Source organism: Mauremys mutica, chromosome 9 (genome assembly GCF_020497125.1).
Source record: "Mauremys mutica isolate MM-2020 ecotype Southern chromosome 9, ASM2049712v1, whole genome shotgun sequence".
Lineage (NCBI taxonomy): Eukaryota > Metazoa > Chordata > Testudines > Geoemydidae > Mauremys > Mauremys mutica.
The window spans coordinates 54810203-54831191 of NC_059080.1; the positions used below are offsets into that span (position 1 = coordinate 54810203).

Below are 20989 nucleotides of genomic sequence, written 5' to 3' on the forward strand. Positions count from 1 at the left end.
GTGGCCCCGTCGGGCCAGCTGCCGGTCGGTCACGTGATCTCCCGCCTGCCCGCCGGTACCTGCGCTCCTGGCTCCTGGCTCCCGCGCCGGGATGCGGCGGCTCTGCGGTTTCCTGGTGTTGCTCGGAGCCGCTTCCTGCGGCCTCTACCTGCTGTCGGCGCGGCTGCGCCCGGGGGGCCCGCTCGGGGCCGGCAGGTGGGTGACGGCCCGTGCCCAGCCCCCCCGGCCCAGCCCAGCTCGGTTCCGGTCCCGTCCCCTCTGGCCCGGGAAAGCGGCTCCTCCCTGCTGCGGGAGCCGCCCACATCTCCCCCCCCCCCCGTGCCAGGCCTGGGGTGCGCCTGAGGGCGCAGCTCTCGCTGTGAGCCCGGACCCCCTGGGTCACCGGAGCTGGGCACGAGCGTCCGTGGGCTGCGGAGGGGGGCTGGCTCCCCGGGCCCGTGGTGCTGCCAGTGCCCGGGGTGTGGAGCACAGGGCCGGGCCTGCAGGCGGGGTGCTGGAGGTCTGGGGTCCGGGAGCATGTTGGCCAACAGGCCGGGCCACCTAGGGCTTTACTGCACCTGCAGCCCACTGTCCTAGCATCCTGGAGCCGCTTTCGAGGAAAGCCTTCGACCCTCGCTTCGTCCGTCTGTCAGCCCACGGACAGAATTTGCAGGATGGTAGCGTGGTGGGAAATGTGCTTTGCTGCAGGAATGCTGTGATGCCTTGGGGTGTCCTGGAGGAAGCCCGGAGGAGAATGACTGTTGCAATCTAATATATGTGTACATTTTGCAATGGGAAATGGCAGCTCTCAGGTGCATGCCCTGTTTTCCCTGTGTGAAAAGATTTTAAATGATTCCAGAGTCACAAGGGTTTTCTCTATCTGATTTTGACTGAGGGTGACGTTCAGGATGCATGGGTGAAATATTGGATTTTTGTTGGCCTGTAAATATAGGGTGGCACCCTAAAAATATCCCCACCATGTGATGATCTTTGCAGGGTGTGAAATCCATAGAAATGTGATGTTGCATGTTCTGAGCTATGTTTAGCCATAGCAAGTCAGCGTGAAATCAGATCTTTGAGATGCTTTGAAACTAACGACGTTGGTGCCCGTCATCTTTGGCTTGACATATCCTTCACCTATCCTGACTGCTAGGATTTGGAAGATGTTTTGTTTTTTATTCCTTTGATTTATATTGTAGCAAGAGAGGTCCCTTTCCAAAGCTGTAGGTGTTCTTGATACTTCTTTAAAACAACAAATAGCAAAAAGGCAAGTGCTCCAGCAAATTCCATTTTGCAACAGCAATAGCTGACTACTGTTGTCTCTGGACTACAGAGAGACTGCCTGCATAGCTAGGTTGCTGTAACTATGCCGGCATAACCCCATAGTATAGATGCAACCTACACCTGCAGAAGAAGTTTTTCCGTCGGTGTAAGACTGCTACATCCCTGATGATGGTAGTATTCTTCCATTGATATAGATGTGTTTGCATTGGGGGCTGTGTTGGCATAACTATGGCATTCAAGGGTTTGATTCTCTTCCCCCCCCCTCCCCCCCCGGTTGCCCACTTAGCTATGTCGACCTTTTAAGTGTAGACCAGGCCTAGCCCTTATAGCAGCACTGTATAAAGAAAATATCCTGCTTCTGAAATAGCAGCCCTCAGGTAGTGTCCCCTTTTCCAAAAGCACCTGTAAAAGGAGGGGCTGTGGAGTGTGCACTGAAGGGAACACATTTGGACCATATGACACCTGGGAAGAGTAAATTCCAAAGCGGAGGACCCTCATAGAGAATACCCCACTCGTGTCTCCTCTGAAACAAAGGGCCTTCTGCTTCTCTGCACTGTGGTCCTGGGAAAGTGACTGCTCAAGTAGGCAGGTCCAAGGCCACGTAACTTTCAGTCAAACTACTTGTTTTTACAGCAAGCACAAAAGCCTAAACACATGCCATCCATCTCTAGTTGGGATTCCTTTTGATTTTTAGCTCTGCCTAACAAAGGTTTGGCCAGCTTTGAGCCCATTGTTGCCCTAAAACCAGGAATTATCACCCAGAAAACAAGTAAAAGCAAGTAACAGCCTACCCTACCCACAGGTACCAGCTCTCACTGCATCACTTAACTGTGGATTCTAACATACCATTTGCTATGTGTTACCTGAGTTTGTTCTCCAGGCCCCTGTGCTCTTTGGGGCAGAACCTCAGCTGGTGCAAATTGTCATAGCTCCACTGAGGTCAATGGAACAAGAACAATTCATACCAGCTGAGGATCTGACCCTGTTGAAGACCTGCTCAAGCCTTGCTGCCAGGGATGAAACCAGATGACTTGTACTGACCAGTGACTCTTTTTAGCTTAATGTTATTTTGCTAATAAGGGTGGTCTGACTGTCAAAGGTAGAATGCTGTTGTGGAGCATGGCAAGTGAAAAACGTGTGTGCACACAGTGAAAACTCCTTTGAGCAGGGTGATTTTGATTTAAATCAATTTGATTTAAATCACTAGTTAGGAGGACTCTATTTAATCATGGATTTCTACATAAAAGTGCATTCTTGTTGGTTCTAACCTTAATACATAGTCTTCACAACTCAGAGATAGATGTAGATTTCATTTTTAGAAGGTACCCACTATACATTTTTAAAGTGATTTATTTTGAAAACTTTTCATATTAGTTTTACAGCTATATCAGAAAATGAATGATTGGTTATTTCATTTACCGAAGGTAATTGAAGCAGATATTTATGAAGTCATTGGGAGGTGAATTATCTCCAGTTCAACAGGTTAATCATTAATATTTGGAGGATTTTCTTGCCATGCTGTATTAGGAGGAGAACATCACCAGACAGACATTTAAATTGTTGTATTTAACTAAAACAGCAACGTTATGGATTCTGGATTTTTTTTCTTCAACAGCAAACACATAATATTTTAACAAAACAAACATATGAATTTTTGAATTTAGTTAAACATTCAAGTTTTTTAAAATAGTTCAATGAAATATTTTAAAAAACCAAACAAACAACCCCCCACTCCCCTCAAAATTAAATCGACTATGTCAGCCAGGTCAACATGAGGCTCTGAAACAGGATTCAGGCCATGATATCTAAGAATGGGTGTCTATCTGTTAAGCTCATTTTATCTTTCTCTGTAACAGTGTTTCCCCAAGATGGAATAAATCCTGATAACCATGCAGGTTTTGTATGGTTGACAATAATTTGTTTCCTATACGCACTGTGATGACCGTGATAGTAGATGCACGGTCTCTTTAACTGTGTTGCATTTTATGGGTGTTTCAGACAACAATGGACAAGTGTCACCTGCTGGTCTTCCCCAGTCAGGTCGGTTGCTAGTCCAAAGAGTAGATTGTGGAACACAGTGATACCAACAGCCCTTGGACTGGAATGAGTGTGGCTGTCTTAACATTGTAGACCAAGCTGGATGAGTAAGCATCTCAGAGAGGTGATTAAGAAAAAGCAGAAAGCCTCCAAGGAGTAGAAGATGGGAGAGAGCAGCAAGGAAAGTTATCTTATTGAGGTCAGAACATGTAGGGATAAAGTGAGAAAGGCCAAAAGCCATGTAGAGTTGGACCTTGCAAAGGGAATTAAAACCAATAGTAAAAGGTTCTAGAGCCATATAAATAAGAAGAAAACAAAGAAAGAAGTGGGACCGCTAAACACTGAGGATAGAGTGGAGGTTAAGGATAATCTGAGGCATGGCCCAATATCTAAACAAATATTTTGCCTCAGTCTTTAATGAGGAGCTTTGGGATAATGGTAGGATGACAAATGGGAATGAGGATATGGAGGTAGATATTACCACATCCAAGATAGAAGCCAAACTCAAACAGCTTAATGGGACTAAATCGGGGGGCCCAGGTAATCTTCATTCAATAATATTAAAGGAACTGGCACACGAAATTGCAAGCCCATTAGCAAGAATTTAGTGAATCTGTAAACTCAGGGGTTGTACCATATGACTGGAGAATTGCTGTCACAGTTCCTATTTTTAAGAAAGGAAAAAAAAAAAGGGGGGATCTAGGTAAGTACAGACCTGTTAGTTTGACATCTGTAGTATGCAAGGTCTTGGAAAAAATTTTTGAAGGAGAAAGCAGTTAAAGACATTGAGGTCAATGGTAACTGGGACAAATACAACATGGTTTTATAAAAGGTAGATTGTGCCAAACCAACCTGATCTCCTTCTTTGAGAAGGTAACAGATTTTTTAGACAAAGGAAACACAGTGGATCTAATTTACTTCAATTTCAGTAAGGCATTTGATTCAGTTCCACATGGGGAATTATTAGCTAAATTGGAAAAGATGGGGGTCAATATGAAAACTGAAAGGTGGATAAGGAACTGGTTAAAGAGGAGACTACAACGGGTCATACTGAAAGGTGAACTGTCAGGCTGGAAGGAGGTTACTAGTGGAGTTCCTCAGGGATCGGTTTTGGGACCAGTCTTATTTAATCTTTTTATTACTGACCTTGGCACAAAAAGTGGGAATGTGCTAATAAAGTTTGCAGATGACACGAAGCTGGGAGGTGTTGCCAATACAGAGAGAGACTGGGATATCCTACAGGAAGATCTGGATGACCTTGTAAACTGGAGTAATAGTAATAGGATGAAATTTAATAGTGAAAAGTGAAGGTCATGCATTTAGGGTTTATAACAAAAATTCTTGTTGTTAAACTGGGGACGCATAACTTGGAAGCAACAGAGGAGGAGAAGGACCTCAGAGTATTGGGTGATCACAGGATGACTATGAGCCGCCAATGTAATATGGCTATAAAAAAAGCTAATGCGGTCTTGGGATGCATCAGGCGAGGTATTTCCAGTAGAGATAAGGAGGTGTTAGTACTGTTATACAAGGCACTGGTGAGACCTCATCTGGAATATTGTGTGCAGTTCTGGTCTCCCTTGTTTAAGAAGGATGAATTCAAACTGGAACAGGTACAAAGAAGGGCTGTTGCATCGCAGGAGCGGGAATAGAGTCTGACAACCAAGTGTGATCATAAGCAGAGAGCTCGTTTATTCCACTCCAGCATGCTCTTATATACAATTATATCAAACAATCAGGCAATAACTAATTGGTTGATTAAATTAACACAAGCACAGCTGTGACCTTGTGGGATAATTATCATCCTACACACCTGTCTAACTTATCTCACATTTCTTTTCCCACACCTCCCCCCTGTATTCAAAAATCAAAAGGAGAGGGGAAAAGAAAGAGGAGAAGAAAACATTTCCAACTCATAACAGCATAACACTATAACCTATCACAAACCAAAATTAAAACTTTATAAGACCAACCTATATGACCATACAATCCTTAACATATAACCCCCAAAACACCGAACAAACAAAAACAAAACACAACAAACAAATGATGTAAAATCTGCAGGATTCCCCCCTCTCTGTTGCACACCAACTTGTGCTGTTACCAAAGTATCCCTCAGATGTCAGGCGATCAAACTGACACTGAGGGTCGGGGGAGGTCCTAGACACATCAAACCACATAACAACACAACAACAATTCTGGCCAGAAAACAGACAACACGAAACATAACAAAAACACAAAACATAAATCTTAACTCTAAATAATAATTGTATAATACACTAAATACTATACAGCCAACACAAAATTTCTTTCAGGCACAGCAAAAATCATTTCAAACAAATAACTCATTCACGGAGGATCAAACAGAAAAAGTCCTGGCAGAGCTAACAAACAGTTCTCCGGGGGCTCTGGTTCCACGGCGCCTAGGCGCGTCTCGTGAGGCTCCTCCGCATCTGCCTGCCGTCACTCCGGAGGACGCAGCCAAGGCCGGACCCACTTCGCCGGTATCCACCTGGGACCTGCATCAGTGGCAACACACGCATAACCCCTGCCCCACGTTAGCAAATCAACTGGTCCTTTCCATATTTGCTGCTGATAATCAAACCGTTTGACCGAAGGTCGGGGGGCCGCACCCTGCTCTTCCCCAATCATCCCGCTGACATGTTTAATCGCGGGGGGCACCTGGCTGTTTTTACCAAGATGTAACCAATTAAACATGTAAAGAGCTTTCAGCAACCGAGCGGCAGGCGTCTTGTCCAAGGCGTCTGCCCGCTCACTGCGAATCCCCCCTTTCTGTCTTAAAAGGAGCGCCTTCAAAGAGGCGTGAGCACGTTCAATAATAGCTTGTCCAGTAGAATTGCCAGGAAGACCCGTAGAGTGCTGCACACCCTAGTGGGAAAGAAACTGGGCAGCGCGATGAGAAACATAACCCCCGCCATTGTCAGTCTTAATGAGGGCAGGAACCCCCATCACAGCAAAGCATGCCTGCCAATGCTTAATCACATCGCGAGAGCCAATAGAGGCCAATGCCGTCGCCTTCTTCCATACTGGACTCAGGGAGAAAGCCTCCTTATCGCCCTGAGCCACCGATTTCCAAAGCTCACAGCCCAGCCGCTCCCAAACAGTTTTATCAAATATTGTACTTAGTTGAACGGAAAGTCCCCTACTTCGTCCCCACCACAACAGGCGGGATAACGCATCAGAGGGGAACTTTTCTCCCCGCCGCTCCGCGATGCGTATCAGATATTCATACACCGTCTTCTCTGACGCAGCGGTTCCCATATTAGCTGCTCACCTCTGGGTTCGGGTGTGCCTCCCTTTTCAGACGCCCTGCGGCTTGCCGCTCAACACTGAGCTCAGGTGCGCCCCTCTTTTTCGGATGCCCTGCGGCTCCCAGCCGCTCAACACTGAGACTCAGGTGCGCCCCTCTTTTCGGACGCCCTGCGGCTCCCAGCCGCTCGACACTGAGACTCAGGTGCGCCTCCTTTTTTCGGACGCCCTGCGGCTCCCAGCCACTCGACACTGAGACTCAGGTGCGCCTCCTTTTTTCAGGCCACCGATACTATCGTCCCTGTTCGGGCGCCATTTGTTGCATCGCAGGAGCGGGAATAGAGTCTGACAACCAAGTGTGATCATAAGCAGAGAGCTCGTTTATTCCACTCCAGCATGCTCTTATATACAATCATATCAAACAATCAGGCAATAACTAATTGGTTGATTAAATTAACACAAGCACAGCTGTGACCTTGTGGGATAATTATCATCCTACACACCTGTCTAACTTCTCACATTTATTTTCCCACAAAGGGCTACTATAATGATCCAAGGAATGGAAAACCTGTCTTATGAAAGGAGACTCAAAGAGCTTGGCTTGTTTAGCCTAACCAAAAGAAGGCAGAGGGGAGATATGATTGCTCTCTATAAATATATCAGAGGAATAAATACCAGGGAGGGAGAGGAGTTATTTAAGCTCAGTACCAATGTGGATGCAAGAACAAATGGATATAAGCTGTCCATCAGGAAGTTTAGACTTGAAATTAGACGAAGGTTTCGAACAATCAGAGGAGTGAAGTTCTGGAACAGCCTTCCAAGGGGAGCAGTGGAGGCAAAAGACATATCTGACTTCAAGACTAAGCTTGATAAGTTTATGGAGGGGATGGTATGATGGGATAGCCTAATTTTGGCAATTAATTGATCTTTGACTATTAGCGATAAATATGCCCAATGGCCTGTGATGGGACACCAGATAGAATTCTTTGTAATAACTTAGATCCCACCCTTTCTTGGGTGTCTGGCTGGTGAGTCTTGCCCACATGTTTAGGATTTAGCTGGTTGCCATATTTGGGGTCGGGAAGGAATTTTCTTCCAGGGCAGATTGGCAGAGGCCCTGGGGGCCTTCCTTTGCATCCTGGGGCCCATGTCACTTGCTGGAGGATTCTCTGCACCTTGAAGTCTTTAAAGCACAAGTTGAGGACTTCAATAGCTCAGACATAGGTATGGGTTTGTTACAGGAGTGGGTGGGTGAGATTATGTGGCCTGCGTTGTGCAGGAGGTCAGACTAGAAGATCATAATGGTCCCGTCTGACCAGGGATTTGGAGCAATCAAATATTTGAATTGCTCCGCTCCAGCTCCAGGCAAAAACCTACTGGTCCGTGCTCCAGTTCTGGGCTCTGCTTCTGACCTTAAAGTCTTAGTCTATAACATCCAACTGAGACAATCAGTGTTTGAACTCTCCAGAAATCACTCTGCAGCCACAGAAGCAGGTGGTTCCATTGGAATCTGCTTGGTGTGTTGGAGTTTTGTTGCTTACTGAATAACAGCTGTTTCCTATTCGTTCATTCATCAGCATAAATTGAGACTTAGACCTGGTCTACACTGGGGGTGATCGATCTAAGTTAGGCACCTTCAGCTACATGAATAACGTAGTTGAAGTTGATGTACTTAAACCTACTCACTGCGGTAAGTCGACTGCTGCCACTCCCCTGTCGACTCTGCCTGCACCTCTCGTGGAGTACAGGAGTCGACGGGGGAGCACTTGGGAGTCGATTTATTGCGTCTAGTCTAGACACGATAAATCGACCCCTGCTGGACTGATCGCTGCCCGCTGATCCGGTGGGTAGTGTAGACATACCCTTAGTGGATACAGTGGTGGAAGCAAAGAAACTTTTGCACACCCACAGCATGAGATTTCAAGATGTGTTATGAAGCAATTTGTCCAATTCAGTGTGACATTTCTGCCACTTGAGCTTTCTCCATTAGTTGCCAGAGGAAAGATGTAAACCATGATGGCCCGTGAGTTGGAAGCCAATAAGGAAAATGCACACAGCACTTAACCAGTAGTGGAAGGTAGAAGATCATCATACAGTACTATTCAACCAGCAGAATGGTGTGAACAATATTCTTCCTAAAGAAATGACCAGGTCCAATTAATCTCTGAGGAAGGGCCATCAAAGTGCCTAGCCCCAACCTCAGATCGCTGGAGGCAACAGTCGGTCCCTGCCATGGGTAAAATCTCCAGTTGTCATACCTCCATACTCAGCCCAGAGTGCAACCAGTGGTATGAGTCAGGCCAGCAGCAACCTGGGATAGTCAGTGCCATGATGACCAAGAGATCCTGGCACTGGTGTCTCCAACACCTCCTCTGTGAGGAATGTCAGCTGCTTGCATGCAGCATGGTGATCTGTGCACTGGCTCCAGTCCCATCTAGTGTTGCCCTGGATGCTATTTTCAATCCTGCTTCAGGGTAGGCAATGAATGCTCCAGGCTGGATGCAAACAATACTGTTAATTTTCAGTTTGCTGAAGACCAGGTAGGGAAAGCTCTCTTGTTCTGACTCTTTCAGCTTGTTCTATGCAGGCTGGCTGGGTCCACTGAGCAATACCAAAGATCGGTTATGGAAATGTTTGTCAAGCCAAGTGAGTGCACTGCATAGGTAAAGCAGGAGCTTGCTCTGCAATATAGCATTGCTGTTCACATTTAGAAAAGGCCTATGTTGGTGTAAAGCCTGCTGGTGGATTTCCTAGGAACTCTAGAGCTCAAATGAGAATGTCCTTGAGTCACTAGCAATGTTCCCTCTAATTTTTTTATATCCATGTGCGGATTTAATTTTATGTGCACCAATATGGAGGTGATTGTGGCGGGGGTGGGGCCAAAGGGTTTGGAGAGTGGGAGGGGGATCAGGGTTGGGGTGCAGGCTCTGGGGTGGGGCCAGAGATGAAGGGTTTGGGTGTGGAAAGGGCTCAGGGCTAGGGCAGAGGGTTGGGCATGAGGTACAGGGGCATGAGGGCTCTGGCTGGGGGTGTAGGCTCTAGGGTGGGGCTGGCGATGAGGGATTTGAGGTGCAGGAGGGGGCTCAGGGCTGGGGCAGATGGTGGGGGGTGAGGGGCTCGGGGCTGGGGTAGAGGGTTGGGGGGAGGGCTTCAGCTGGTGCTGGGGCTCTGGGGTGGGGCCAGGGATGAGGGGTTTGGGGTGCAGGCTGCCCCAGGGCTGCAGTGGGGAGAGAGGACTCCCCCCAGCCCTCTCTCACTGCAGCAGCCCCGGGGCTGGAAGAGAGGTGCCTCTCCCTGCCAGCAGCCCTGCATGCCCCAACTTGCTCCCCTCCCCGCTCACCCCCTACCTCTCTCCTCTCCAGGCCCCTGTGGCTGCACAACTGCATGGATCTTTATAGCCTGCTGTGTGGCCACACAGCTTAGAGGGAACTTAGGTCACTAGACAGTTTGCCACAGAGTTCCTCTGACATGAAGTAACTTACCCTGCCTCAGTTTCCCCATTTGTAAAAGGTGGTGAAGATATTTGACCTTGGCTGTCTGTTTGTTAATGTGTGCGGAATATGTCTGAGAGGTGCTTGACGTGTCAAGGATTTATCATTTTAGTTGGGTCTCCCTCTTCCTTCTCAGGTCACTCAAGTTCCCATCAGACTTGGAGGAGCTGCGAGAGCTTGCAGAGTTTCTACAGTATTATAAGCAAGAGCACCAGAGCTATGTGCTGCTGCTGTTCTGTGCTGCCTACCTCTACAAGCAGTCCTTCGCCATCCCCGGCTCCAGCTTTCTGGTATGCACCCGCTCAGCTCTCTAGCACTCTGTTCCTTTTCCTTCACCAGGCTTTCCAATGCTGGGATTTGCCGTGGGGTCTTAGCCCATTCACTGGGCTCTCTCGTTTACTTGGGTCACCACTTAACCTCCTGTCCTGGCCTATCATCTTGTTTCCAGGTGAACAGGACTCCTCCCTGGGAGTTTGAGAAATGCATTGCACAGGGGGGAGCGAACCATCAAGGTTTAGTGACAACACTACGGGGAGAAGCTCATCCCTGCTCCTTTCTATCCCCCTGGTTATACCTCCAAGGGGTACCTCGCAATGGAAACTCATGTTCAGTTTAATGACCTCTAAGTCCTATTCAGAGTCACTGCTTTCAGGCTACGGTCCCACGTGCCATGTGACTGACTTTCTTCGTTTATAGATGTGACTTTACGTTTGGCCATATTCAAAGGCATGGTTTCTGATCGTGCCCAATTTACAGAGTGATCCTGTTGGCTCTGTATGACCCCCGCCACCCGTGCCCTCCTCATTATTTACTAAACAACCAGTTTTTCCATATACAATATCTACAGTGACTCTATATTCATCTCTAAATTATTGATAAAATATTAATATTGAACAGCCTTGGGCTGAGGTCCAGTCTCTGTAGGATCCCACCCAATGATTACATGAGGCGAGCTGTTAGTAATCCACTTACTGTGCGCCTGGTTGAGTTTGTGTAGAGCTGGTTTTCAATCAGACTGTTGTGCGGTGCTCAAGCACTTTACTTGATGTACATGGTTCTGGTTCACCCTGGTTTCTGCCACCTTGAATAGCTTTAGATAAGTTCTGAATATTCCCATGCTATTACCATTCCATGTCAGCAGAGGTGGTAGTTGGCCTGGGCCTATTGCCTGATCACAAATGGGAAGGGAGGTGTCCATGAGACAACCTCTGCTAAGATGCTGGCTGCACTGTGCAAATGCTTTAGGTCACCTGAGCCAGGTGCCTTTCAAACCCTGGAATTCAGGGGCCAAGGGAGGAACTGAGTGAGCCTCCTCCATAAGGCAGCTGAGCTCCCTGACTCAAGGACTGAGACTGCACTGGTCAGTTCAGACGCTGCTCTCCTGCACTGGTGTAACTTCTAGAATGAGCTGTGGGTTTTAACCATTTGTGTTTATGGTGGCGCTCGGAGGCCACAACTGAGCTAGGTGGTTCCCTGCCCCAGATGTGCCTGGCATCTTGTGCAAAGGTGACAGAGCTCTCTTTGGGGACAGTGTCAGTTGTTCCAAACTCTCTGCCTTGTCTGGATGGGAGATCCTCTCTGGAGCTTTAATACAGAAAGTCCAGGACAGGCAGTGAAGCTGTGTCCCTGTGGGAGCAAAGGGGATGGCCGGGTCCCCATCAAGGCACCCATGTGGCCAGAGGAGGGTTGGGCTGGCTGTGATTGTGTACACGTTGCTGAACGCTTTTGTCCAGTCTCTTATTCATAAAGTCTCACTCCTTGCTTTTGTTCTACCAGAACATCCTCGCTGGGGCTCTGTTTGGACCATGGATGGGGCTCTTGCTGTGCTCTGCTTTGACTTCTGTGGGTGCCACCTGCTGTTACCTGCTCTCCAGGGCCTTTGGGAAACAGTTTGTAGTCTACTGGTTTCCTGATAAAGTGGCCATGCTGCAAAGAAAGGTAAAGAGATCCCTGCTGCTAGCCCCTCTGCTCAGGGCATGGGGACAAACCCCCCGGGCTGACTGGAGCAGAGTTGAGCCGTGATCCTACAGCCCCTTTTTAGCCCAGGGCCTGCATTTATGGTTCTTTAGCTCCCTGTGTCCTACCACCATGGCGGCTGTTGTCCTTCTGGCTTTGGAATCAGTCCAGTGGACCCAGAAAGTAAGCAGCATGGGCTTTTCAGAGGGAGAACTAACCACAGCAGTTATCCCTTGGCTGTGACTGATACTCCTGCCTGGTAGTGCCCTCTAGCGTCAGCCCAGTTTGCTTTGAAAAGGAATTGGAAGAGTGACCCCAGGGGGTTCCGTGTGTGTGTGTCAGTCTCTCTCTGCTCCTTTCAAATGTAAACGCACCCTGGGCTCTGAGAGTCGAGCTGGGCTCTGCTTTCTCATGCATCGTCACCAGCAGGCCATACTGGGCCCTCAGAGATGCCTTAGCAACCTCTTTGAAGGCAGGTGGAACTAGCTGGAACTTGGGAAGTAACTTTGATGCCCAGGAAGATACTAGTTCGTTCTGCTGTAACCCTGCTTGACCAGTACAGCTGGCAGGAATAAAATGCAGTGGACTCTTAGGAAGGGTGGGGGACTCTGAGCTCTCGAGCAATAATGGCTAAATTCTGCAAACAGAAACTTTTCGTAGATTCAGTTCCCGTATTTACATTTAAAAATCAGCTCTGGCCCAGGGACCACCTGTCCATGCCTGCTGTCCAGCCCACCTGCCATCCCCTGCTAGGACTCTCTGGGAGCATATGGGGAGGCCGCTCTTGTTTTGCAGTTTAAATTGATACAAACCCTTAAAATGATCTAAGGCATTACAAGGGCTGGAAGCTGCTTTAAGCCAGCTCTCTTAGCCTTGTGTCTGTTAAATAGAGCAGAGGCTGTAGGTTGATTGAAGGTATTTGCTGCACAGCAGCTTTAGACCGGTTTTAACTGCAGAATAATACTATGGAGAATGCAGCTTGGAGGCTGAGTGTCGGCGGGGAGGTGAGAGACCAATGCTACTTTGAACTGTGCCCTGAGGGGTCTGCACAGGAATGTCAGTGCCTCCTTAGCCTGCAGCACCAAGAGTCAGCAGAGCATGGGGTAGTGGCTGGCCAAGCTGACGAGTGCCTAAGGGGGTTGATAGGCTCCAAGGGGAATGGGGCAGCAGGTGCCTGGTACAGGAAGGAGGGGTTCGCTGTGGCCTTTTTTGTCCTTTTTAACCCCTCCAAAGTCTGGCCACTAAGTGCAATGCCTCCCTTAGGCTGTATTGTGCTGTTAGAATTGATCAGTGACCGTGTACAGCACTGGGAACACTCCAGACAGCCGTGTTACCAAGGGCCCAAGCCTGAAAACACTGCTCTCAGGCAGAGCGTTTCCTAGCGGGAGTAGAGTCAGTCAGGTAAGTGTTGGCAGGAGCAAGCCCCGAGGGTGTGGAGAATGTCTGGCTGATCACATCCCACTGCTTTCTCCCAGTGCTGCTGCCTGGACACAGCAAAAGGTGCACTTACACTGTTAAGTTGATGCTAAGGGACAGGGCTAAGGTTGCATGTTCACCCTTCCCTTCCACACTGTGACCCGGCTGCCTTTTTAATTGTAAGGAGTGCCCATCATAGTGACCGTGGGAACTAGTTGTCACTATGGAATGGTGCTGCTGGAAAGCAGAGTAAGATGCAGGGAATGCAGCTGCCCCTTGTGTAAGTGTTTGTTTAGATCATGTCTGTCCGTCAGTGATGGCCCCCTTTTCCACTGGTCTTTCACGCCCCAGCTTAGCGTGTACTTTCACTGGGTGCAGCTGATCCTGGTGCATGTGGGTACCGTGGTACTAAGCTACTCTGGTTTGCTTTGATTCTGGGCTGATGTTACTTTGTGGCTTATTGAAATGACGCCCTGACCCTCTGCTTGTGTCAGACTAGGTGTCTCGGCTCTGCAGTAGTTGGCCAGTAACGGGCAGTGGCAGTGCTGACCTGGTTTCTCTTGTCCAATGGCAGGTGGAGGAAAACAGGAGCTGCTTATTTTTCTTCTTGTTGTTTCTGAGACTTTTCCCCATGACCCCAAACTGGTTTCTGAACCTGGCATCTCCGATCCTGAACATCCCGGTTTCTCAGTTCTTCTTCTCCGTCCTTATCGGTAAGGAGCTGGGGCTGGGGGCGAGCAGGCTCTGTGTTCAGGAAGGGATCAAACCCAACATACTCTTTCTTGCTGTTAGAACCCAGCAAGCCTGAGAACGTACCATGCTACACTTGAAGAATTTCAGCTTTAAGGGTCCCACAGCAACAGTTACTTGGCTGTGTTAGTTTCCTGATTCGCTACTGTCCGTGCCTTTACACTGTAACTTCTTCCCAGGGTGAAATGGCTGTTCCTGTCGTCGGGTGTCCCGATGCCCATTGGTTTTTAATGAGTGCTGGGAGATGACATTGTGGCTCAACTGTCCAACCCGAGTGTTTTCTACAATCTCCCCTGTTCGCACAAACCCACACAATGGCCCTGCAGAAACTCACCCCTGGCCCCAGCCCCATGTGTGCTGTCCTCTCGTCCAGGTGCTGTACAGCGTATATGATGCAGATTGCCCACTGCACTGCTGCAGCCAGGTTGGCCACTTGGCTGTGTCAGGAGCTGGGAGTGGAGCATTCTCAGTGACAGGACCTCGGCTGTGTTAGATGAGGCTGTGGGCGCAGCCTGTCCAGAAAGGCTTCCCCAAGATGGAGGGGCAGAGGGGGGCATTGCTTATGTCCCTGTTTCCTCCTTCACAATGGTTAGTCCCCTGTAGCGCTAGCAAACGAAAGTGACCCTTCCAGTGAGCTGTATTCCACTATGTGCAGCTCTCAGCTTTGTCAGCACACTTGGCTGCAGAGAAGATGTGACCTTTGACCAGTGTGTTACACTGTACCCTGCATGCCATCTCTGAGCAGTACGGATCTGTGGGTGTCTAGCGGAGCCATCTTGAAGACGCACCAGGGCACTAAAGATGGTTGTCTAGTAACAGGCTTCTCCTTCTGACTCTTCCAGGTCTGATCCCCTATAACTTCATTTGTGTGCAGACGGGTGCCATCCTCTCGCAGATCACCTCCCTGGATGCCATTTTCTCCTGGGGCACGTTACTTAAGCTACTGGCCATAGCCATGGTGGCGTTGATACCAGGGACCCTGATTAAGCAATTCAGCCGGACACACCTGAAATTGGATGAAAAGGACCAGAGCGTTCGCCTGCTCAATGGCAAAAAGAGCACATGATGGACTGGGTGCAGCAGCTGTTCAGAATGTCTGATTGTTTATTTATGGGGATGGTGCAATCATCAGCAACCAGATGATGTTTTAAGTTGCTGCCTGCACTGCCTCTTCTCTGCACAAGCTAGGGCAGAGGACAACTGCAGTTCTTAAATCTTTTTAAATCTAGGAGGAGACGTGGTGGTCTTATTTTAAATGGTGCTTGTATAAATGTGAATGTCTGGGTCACTGAGGAGCTGCCAGTGGGCTTCGGAAAAATCTGTGGGTCCATTTTCTGACCCTGGTGAATTGGTGCCACATTTAGTGCCATGCTGGAGCTCCTGGCCTCCACGGAGATTTGCCAAGTATGTCCAGTGCCCTTGGGCTCTCTGAAGTGTTGGCAGGTACCGCTAGGTAACTGCCATTCATAAGGCAGTTGGTTTAAGATGGCGGTGGTGGTAGAGAGTAGTGCAGGGTGAGAACTGGGCTGGCTGTGATAAATGAGCCACCTGTGTGCCTGCCCGCCCGCCCAGTGAAAGCAGCTCTGCTTGCCCTGGCACACGGAGTTCAGGTCTGTTCAGACAAGGCCTCCTGCAGGGCTACAGCATGTCACTGCCTCCTTCCTTCCCCGTCTCCATGTGCTGTGCACTGGGGCTTTCACTAGAGCTGAGCTAATGCTACAGGCTCGAGGGTTAACAGGCCCCCTGCCAGGGTGATTGTGCCCAGGGGTTTATTGGGGAGGAACCATTATTGTGCTGGAGCCCAAGCCAGACTTCCCCTTGCTTGGCTCACACAACTCACAAGGCTCATGGTTCCTGTTGTGCTGGATTCAGGAGAGCACAATTGCCCTTGCTGCATGCACAGCTGGCCTGCTCCTTGCCTTCTGGCACAGAGACTTCTAGGCACACCTCAGCCCCACCCCACCAGATCCTTTCCTGTGATTGCTTATTGCTCTGCAGCTCACTTCAGTGGCTGCATGTTTCCCACCTTAGAATCTGCCCCCCCCCTTGCTGTATTCTTCAATGTCATTCTTTTAGTGCTTCCTAAGGAATGGGAATAGCTGTACTTCCCGTCCCAGGGCAGCCCATTGCATCCTCGTCCCCTCTAGCCTGCCTCCAGCAGTGGCCAATAAATCCCCAGTATTTCAGCAGAAGATACAAAACCTCCTGCTGCTTCCATAATGCCCCAGGCCATGTGTGCAATTTGTGCATGGAAAGAGACTGCCTGCTTGAGAAAATGGATACACAGCTCCAGAGGTAGCTTCACTTGGTTATCCAGCCTGTCTGACCCAGAGCCAGTGCTTCTGGGTTTATTGGAGTATAGTTTCTAAATGCAGGAAACCAGCACTAAACCTGGTCACTTCACAGCCAAGTCCTGTGCCTTTTACCTGCCTATTTTTGAACAGAGGAAACCCAGCAGCAGCAGTATCTCCAGGGGATCGGTCTCAGCATCACTTGTGCCATCCATGTGTTTGGGGAAATAGCAAATCTTTCTGTCTGTGTTAAGCTTTTCAGGAGCTGTGTCCTGCTGACAAGGTCTCATACTGACTTCTCTGCAGTGAGGCTGCATCTGTGCCTGTGGCAGATACTGCCTGGGGCACATTGTGAATCAGCTGCTCCTTAGGCAAGAAGATTGAAGGAGAAACAGCCCAGAAATGCCTGGCTGCTGGAGCCCATCTGAGTGGTGATTTGTGTCCTTGCCTGGTCTCACACCAAGTGCCTTACCACCCAGGCGTTTGTGTTTACATGTAAATTACTGCGTCTCAAATAAATGGTGGTGAAACTTTACAGAGTGAGTTTGTTAAATTAAGCGAATTTCATGTGTGCAAAGGTGTCTGGCAGCAAGCGGCCCCTATGCATCCCCCTCAGAGCTAAGAGATCCCTCTTTCACCTGGGGAGGGTAGCTCAGTGTCCAAGCCCATTCCAGGAAGCCTTAGCAAAGTGGCTGTCTGTAAGGCACTGGCCTGAGACCAAGTTTGCTTTGCCCAGTGAGCCGGAAGTTGCTGCTAACCACTCTTCACTGCCATTGGCTGGAAACTTGCTGGTAATGGCAACTGGTGATGAGAGATGATCAGTATGGTCAGGGAAACATCCAGAGCATAAAGTTCACTTGTTTGTAGCCTTTGCTTGGCATTCCTGCTGCACTCCGATGCCCTGCAGTGGTGTATCTGTATCCCCTGGCACGGGATGTGCTATCATCTGACCTTGCAGTGTCTTTCCCAGTTTAAAATGTTTTCTGGAAGAACTAAGCATGCTGAAATTCCCCTGAGGCTAGGGCCTGCTGGATTCAGAGTTCACTGCTGTGGGGCTAGTCTCTCAGTCTGGGAGTTGTGGTGAGTGCAGCACTCTTTGTAAAGCCAGGGCCTACAGTATAAACAGCAGGCCTCAAACATCTAGGGCCAGACCCACCAAGGCATTTAGCCACTTAACTGCCACTTTAGGTGCCAAAGTCCAAAATCTAGTTCCTCAAAACTCAACTCGGCTTCCCCTGGCTAACACACACCTAAGCCCATCTGGATCCTTAAACAAAGCGTTTCCCCACTTATCTCAAAGAGTGGCCAAACTGGGTCAGACCAACGGTCCATCTAGCCCAGCATCCTGTTTTCTGGTAGCGACCAGTGCCAGGTTCCCCAGAAGACATGAACAGAATAGGGCAGTTATTGAGTGATCCATCCCCAGTCTCCCAGTCCCAATACTGCAGTCAGAAGCTCGCAGCAAGCAGAGCATAGAATTGCATCCCTGACAATCTTGGTTAATAGCCATTGATGGGCCTGTCTTCCATTAACTTATCTAATGCTTTTTTTTTAACCCAGTTATGCTTTTGGCCTTCATGACATCCCCTGGCAATGGGTTCCACAGCATTGTGGGAAGAAGTACTTCCTTATGTTTGTTTTAAACCTGCTATTAATGTCATCAGATGACCTCAGGTTCTTGTGTTACACAAAGGGGTAAATAACTTTTTCTTCACCATTTGTGATTTTATAGGCCTCTATCCTATTTCTCCCCTTACTCATCTCTTTTCTAAGCTGAACAGTCCCAGTCTTTTTAATATCTCCTTGCATGGAAGCTATTCCATACCCCTAGTCATGTTTGTTGCCCTTCTCTGTACCTTTTCTAATTCTAATACATCTTTTTTGAGATAGGGCGACCAGAACTGCCTGCAGTATTCAAGGTGTTGACGTACCATGGATTTATATAGTGGCATGATGTTTACTGTCTTATTTTCTATCCCTTTACTAATGGTTACTAATGTTGTTAGCTTTTTTTACTGCTGCCACTGCATATTGAGCAGATGTTTTCAGAGAACTATCCTCCATGACTCCAAGATCCTTCTTGAGTGATAACAGGTAATTTAGACCCCATCATTTTGTGTGTATACAATTGGAATTGTATTTTCCAATGTGCATTTTTTTGCATTTATCAACATTGAATTTCATGTATTTGATGCCCAGTCATCCAGTTTGAGATCTCATGGTAACTTTTTGAAGTCTGCTTTGGACATAACTATATTGAATACTTTTGTATCTGGAAACTTTACCACCTCACTGTTTACCCTTTTTCCCAGATCATTTATGAATACTGAACAGCACTGGTCTCAAAGATCCCTGCGGAACCCCACTATTTACCTCTCTCCTCTGTGAAAATGGACTATTTATTCCTACCTTTTTGTTTCCTATCTTTTAACCAGTTACTGATGCATGAGAGGACTTTCCCTCTTATCCCATGACTGCTTACTTTGCTTAAAAGCCTTTGGTGAGGGACCTTGTTCAAGGCTTTCTGCAAGTCCAAGTACACTATGTCTACTGGAACACCTTTGTCCAGGTGCATGTTGATACCCTCAAAGAATTCTAATAGATTGATGTGGCATGAGTTCCTTTTACAAAAGTCGTGTTGACTCTTCCTCAACATATAGCATTCATCTACGTGTCTGATAATTCTGTTCTTTACTATAGTTTCAACCAGTTTGCCTAGTATTGAAGTTAGGCCTACCAACCTGTAAGTGCCAGGATTGCCTCTGGAGCCTTTTTAAAAACATAGGAGTTACATTAGTTATCTGCCAGGCATCTGGTACAGAAGCTGATTTAAGCAATAGATTACATACAACAGTTAGTAGTTCTGCAGTTTCATACGAGTTCCCTCAGACCCTTGGGGTGAATTCCATCCGGTCCTAGTGAGTTATTACTGTTTATCACTTTCTTCCAAAACCTCCTCTACTGACACTTCAATCTGGGACAGTTCAACTTTTTCGCCTGAAAAGAATGACTTAGGTGTGGGAATCTCCCTCACATCCTCTGCAGTGAAGACCAATTCTAAGAATTCATTTAGCTTCTCCACAATGGCCTGATCTTCCATGAGTGCTCCTTTAACAAATTGACTGTCCAGTGGCCCCATTGGTTGTTTAGCAGGCTTCCTAACAGCAAAAAAAAAAAAAAAAAAGTTTTGTCTTTTGCTAGTTTCTCTTCAAATTCTTTTTTAGCTTGCCGTATTTGTTTACACTTGACTTTCCAGAGTTTATGCTCCTTTTTATTTTCTTTAGTAGGATTTGACTTCCAATTTTTAAGACAACTTTTTGTCTCTGACCATCTTATACTCTGTTTAGCAGTGGTGACATTTTTTGGTCCTCACTGATTTTATTTGGGGAATATCTTTAGTTTGTCTCCGTTATCATAGTTTTTAAAAGTATCCATACAGCTGGCAGCATTTCACCTTTTGTGACTGTGTTCCTTTTAATTTCTGTTTAACTTGGGTCTGGTCTACACTACACTTCTAGGTCAATGCAAGGCCCGGCCATCTGGTAGCAAAGTCCACAAAAGTCAGTATGTACTGTTTTCCTCTGGGGGTCTTTTTTGGGAAAGGACCCATAATATCCACAGCTACTCGCTGAAATGGGACCTCCATTATGGGAAGTGGTTGGAGAGGGGCCTTGATCTGGTCTTGGGGTTTTCCTACCGTTTGGCATACCTTACAAGACCGGACGTAAGTGGCTACCGCCTTGCCCATCCCCTCCCAGTCAAAGGACCTTCCCAACCTGTCTTTGCTTCGTTTCACCCCCAGAATGGCCACTAGGGTGATCATGGGCTAAGCTTAAGAGCTTTTCCCGGTACTTGGTCGGAACGAGCAACCGTTTTTGAGGATGCCAGCCCTCCTGGTGTCCACCAGAAAGAAATTCCTTGTATAACAGTCCTTTCTCCACAACGAACCGGGATCGGGTAGTAGAGCTGAGAGGCGGTGGGTTGCTGCGTGCCGCCGCCCATGCTTTCTTGAGGCTGTCATCGGCTTCCTGCTCTGCTTGGAACTGTTCCCTTGAGGTGGGAGACACCAGTTCCTCTGGGAGCGATGTAGGTGATGAGGTTGTTTCCATTGACTGTGAACCGCTCTCCGCTGGTGCACAAGGCGTCATTTCAGGCTCCGGCTGAGCCTCTTGGGTAGGGTTGTCTGCTGGTTTTTCCAGTTCAGGCCCGTTGTCGCCCTCTGGCGGTGGAGTTGTAATAGCTGGCGCCGGTGCTGGCGCTGGGTGCCCTTCCAGTTCCGGTTCTGGGACTGGATGAACTATGGCTGCTGTCGGTGTTGGCCTGGGATCCGGTTCCACCACCTCTGTCTGGGTCTCTGGTAACACAGACGGGGTCTTGGTGGATGGCTCAGGAACAGGGATGGGTGCAGCAGCTCGTCTGGCTTGGCTTCGTGTAACCACTCCCTCTGTTTTTTGCTGTTCAATGTGTCGGGCCAAGTCGTTCCCCAGTAGCATGGGAATCGGATGGTTGTCATAG

The 20989-nt window shown here is 48.2% G+C and overlaps 1 protein-coding gene across 1 annotated transcript; it reads left to right on the plus strand.

Annotated features, from left to right (window-relative positions):
* On the plus strand, window positions 1-15411 carry TMEM41A (transmembrane protein 41A). Its single transcript, XM_045031567.1, has 5 exons — window positions 1-195; window positions 10198-10351; window positions 11838-11999; window positions 14008-14146; window positions 15026-15411. Exons 1-5 carry the CDS (start codon window positions 92-94, stop codon window positions 15247-15249), a joined length of 783 nt encoding a protein of 260 aa, XP_044887502.1. The 5' UTR covers window positions 1-91; the 3' UTR covers window positions 15250-15411.
* Window positions 15412-20989: the final 5578 nt, after the last annotated feature.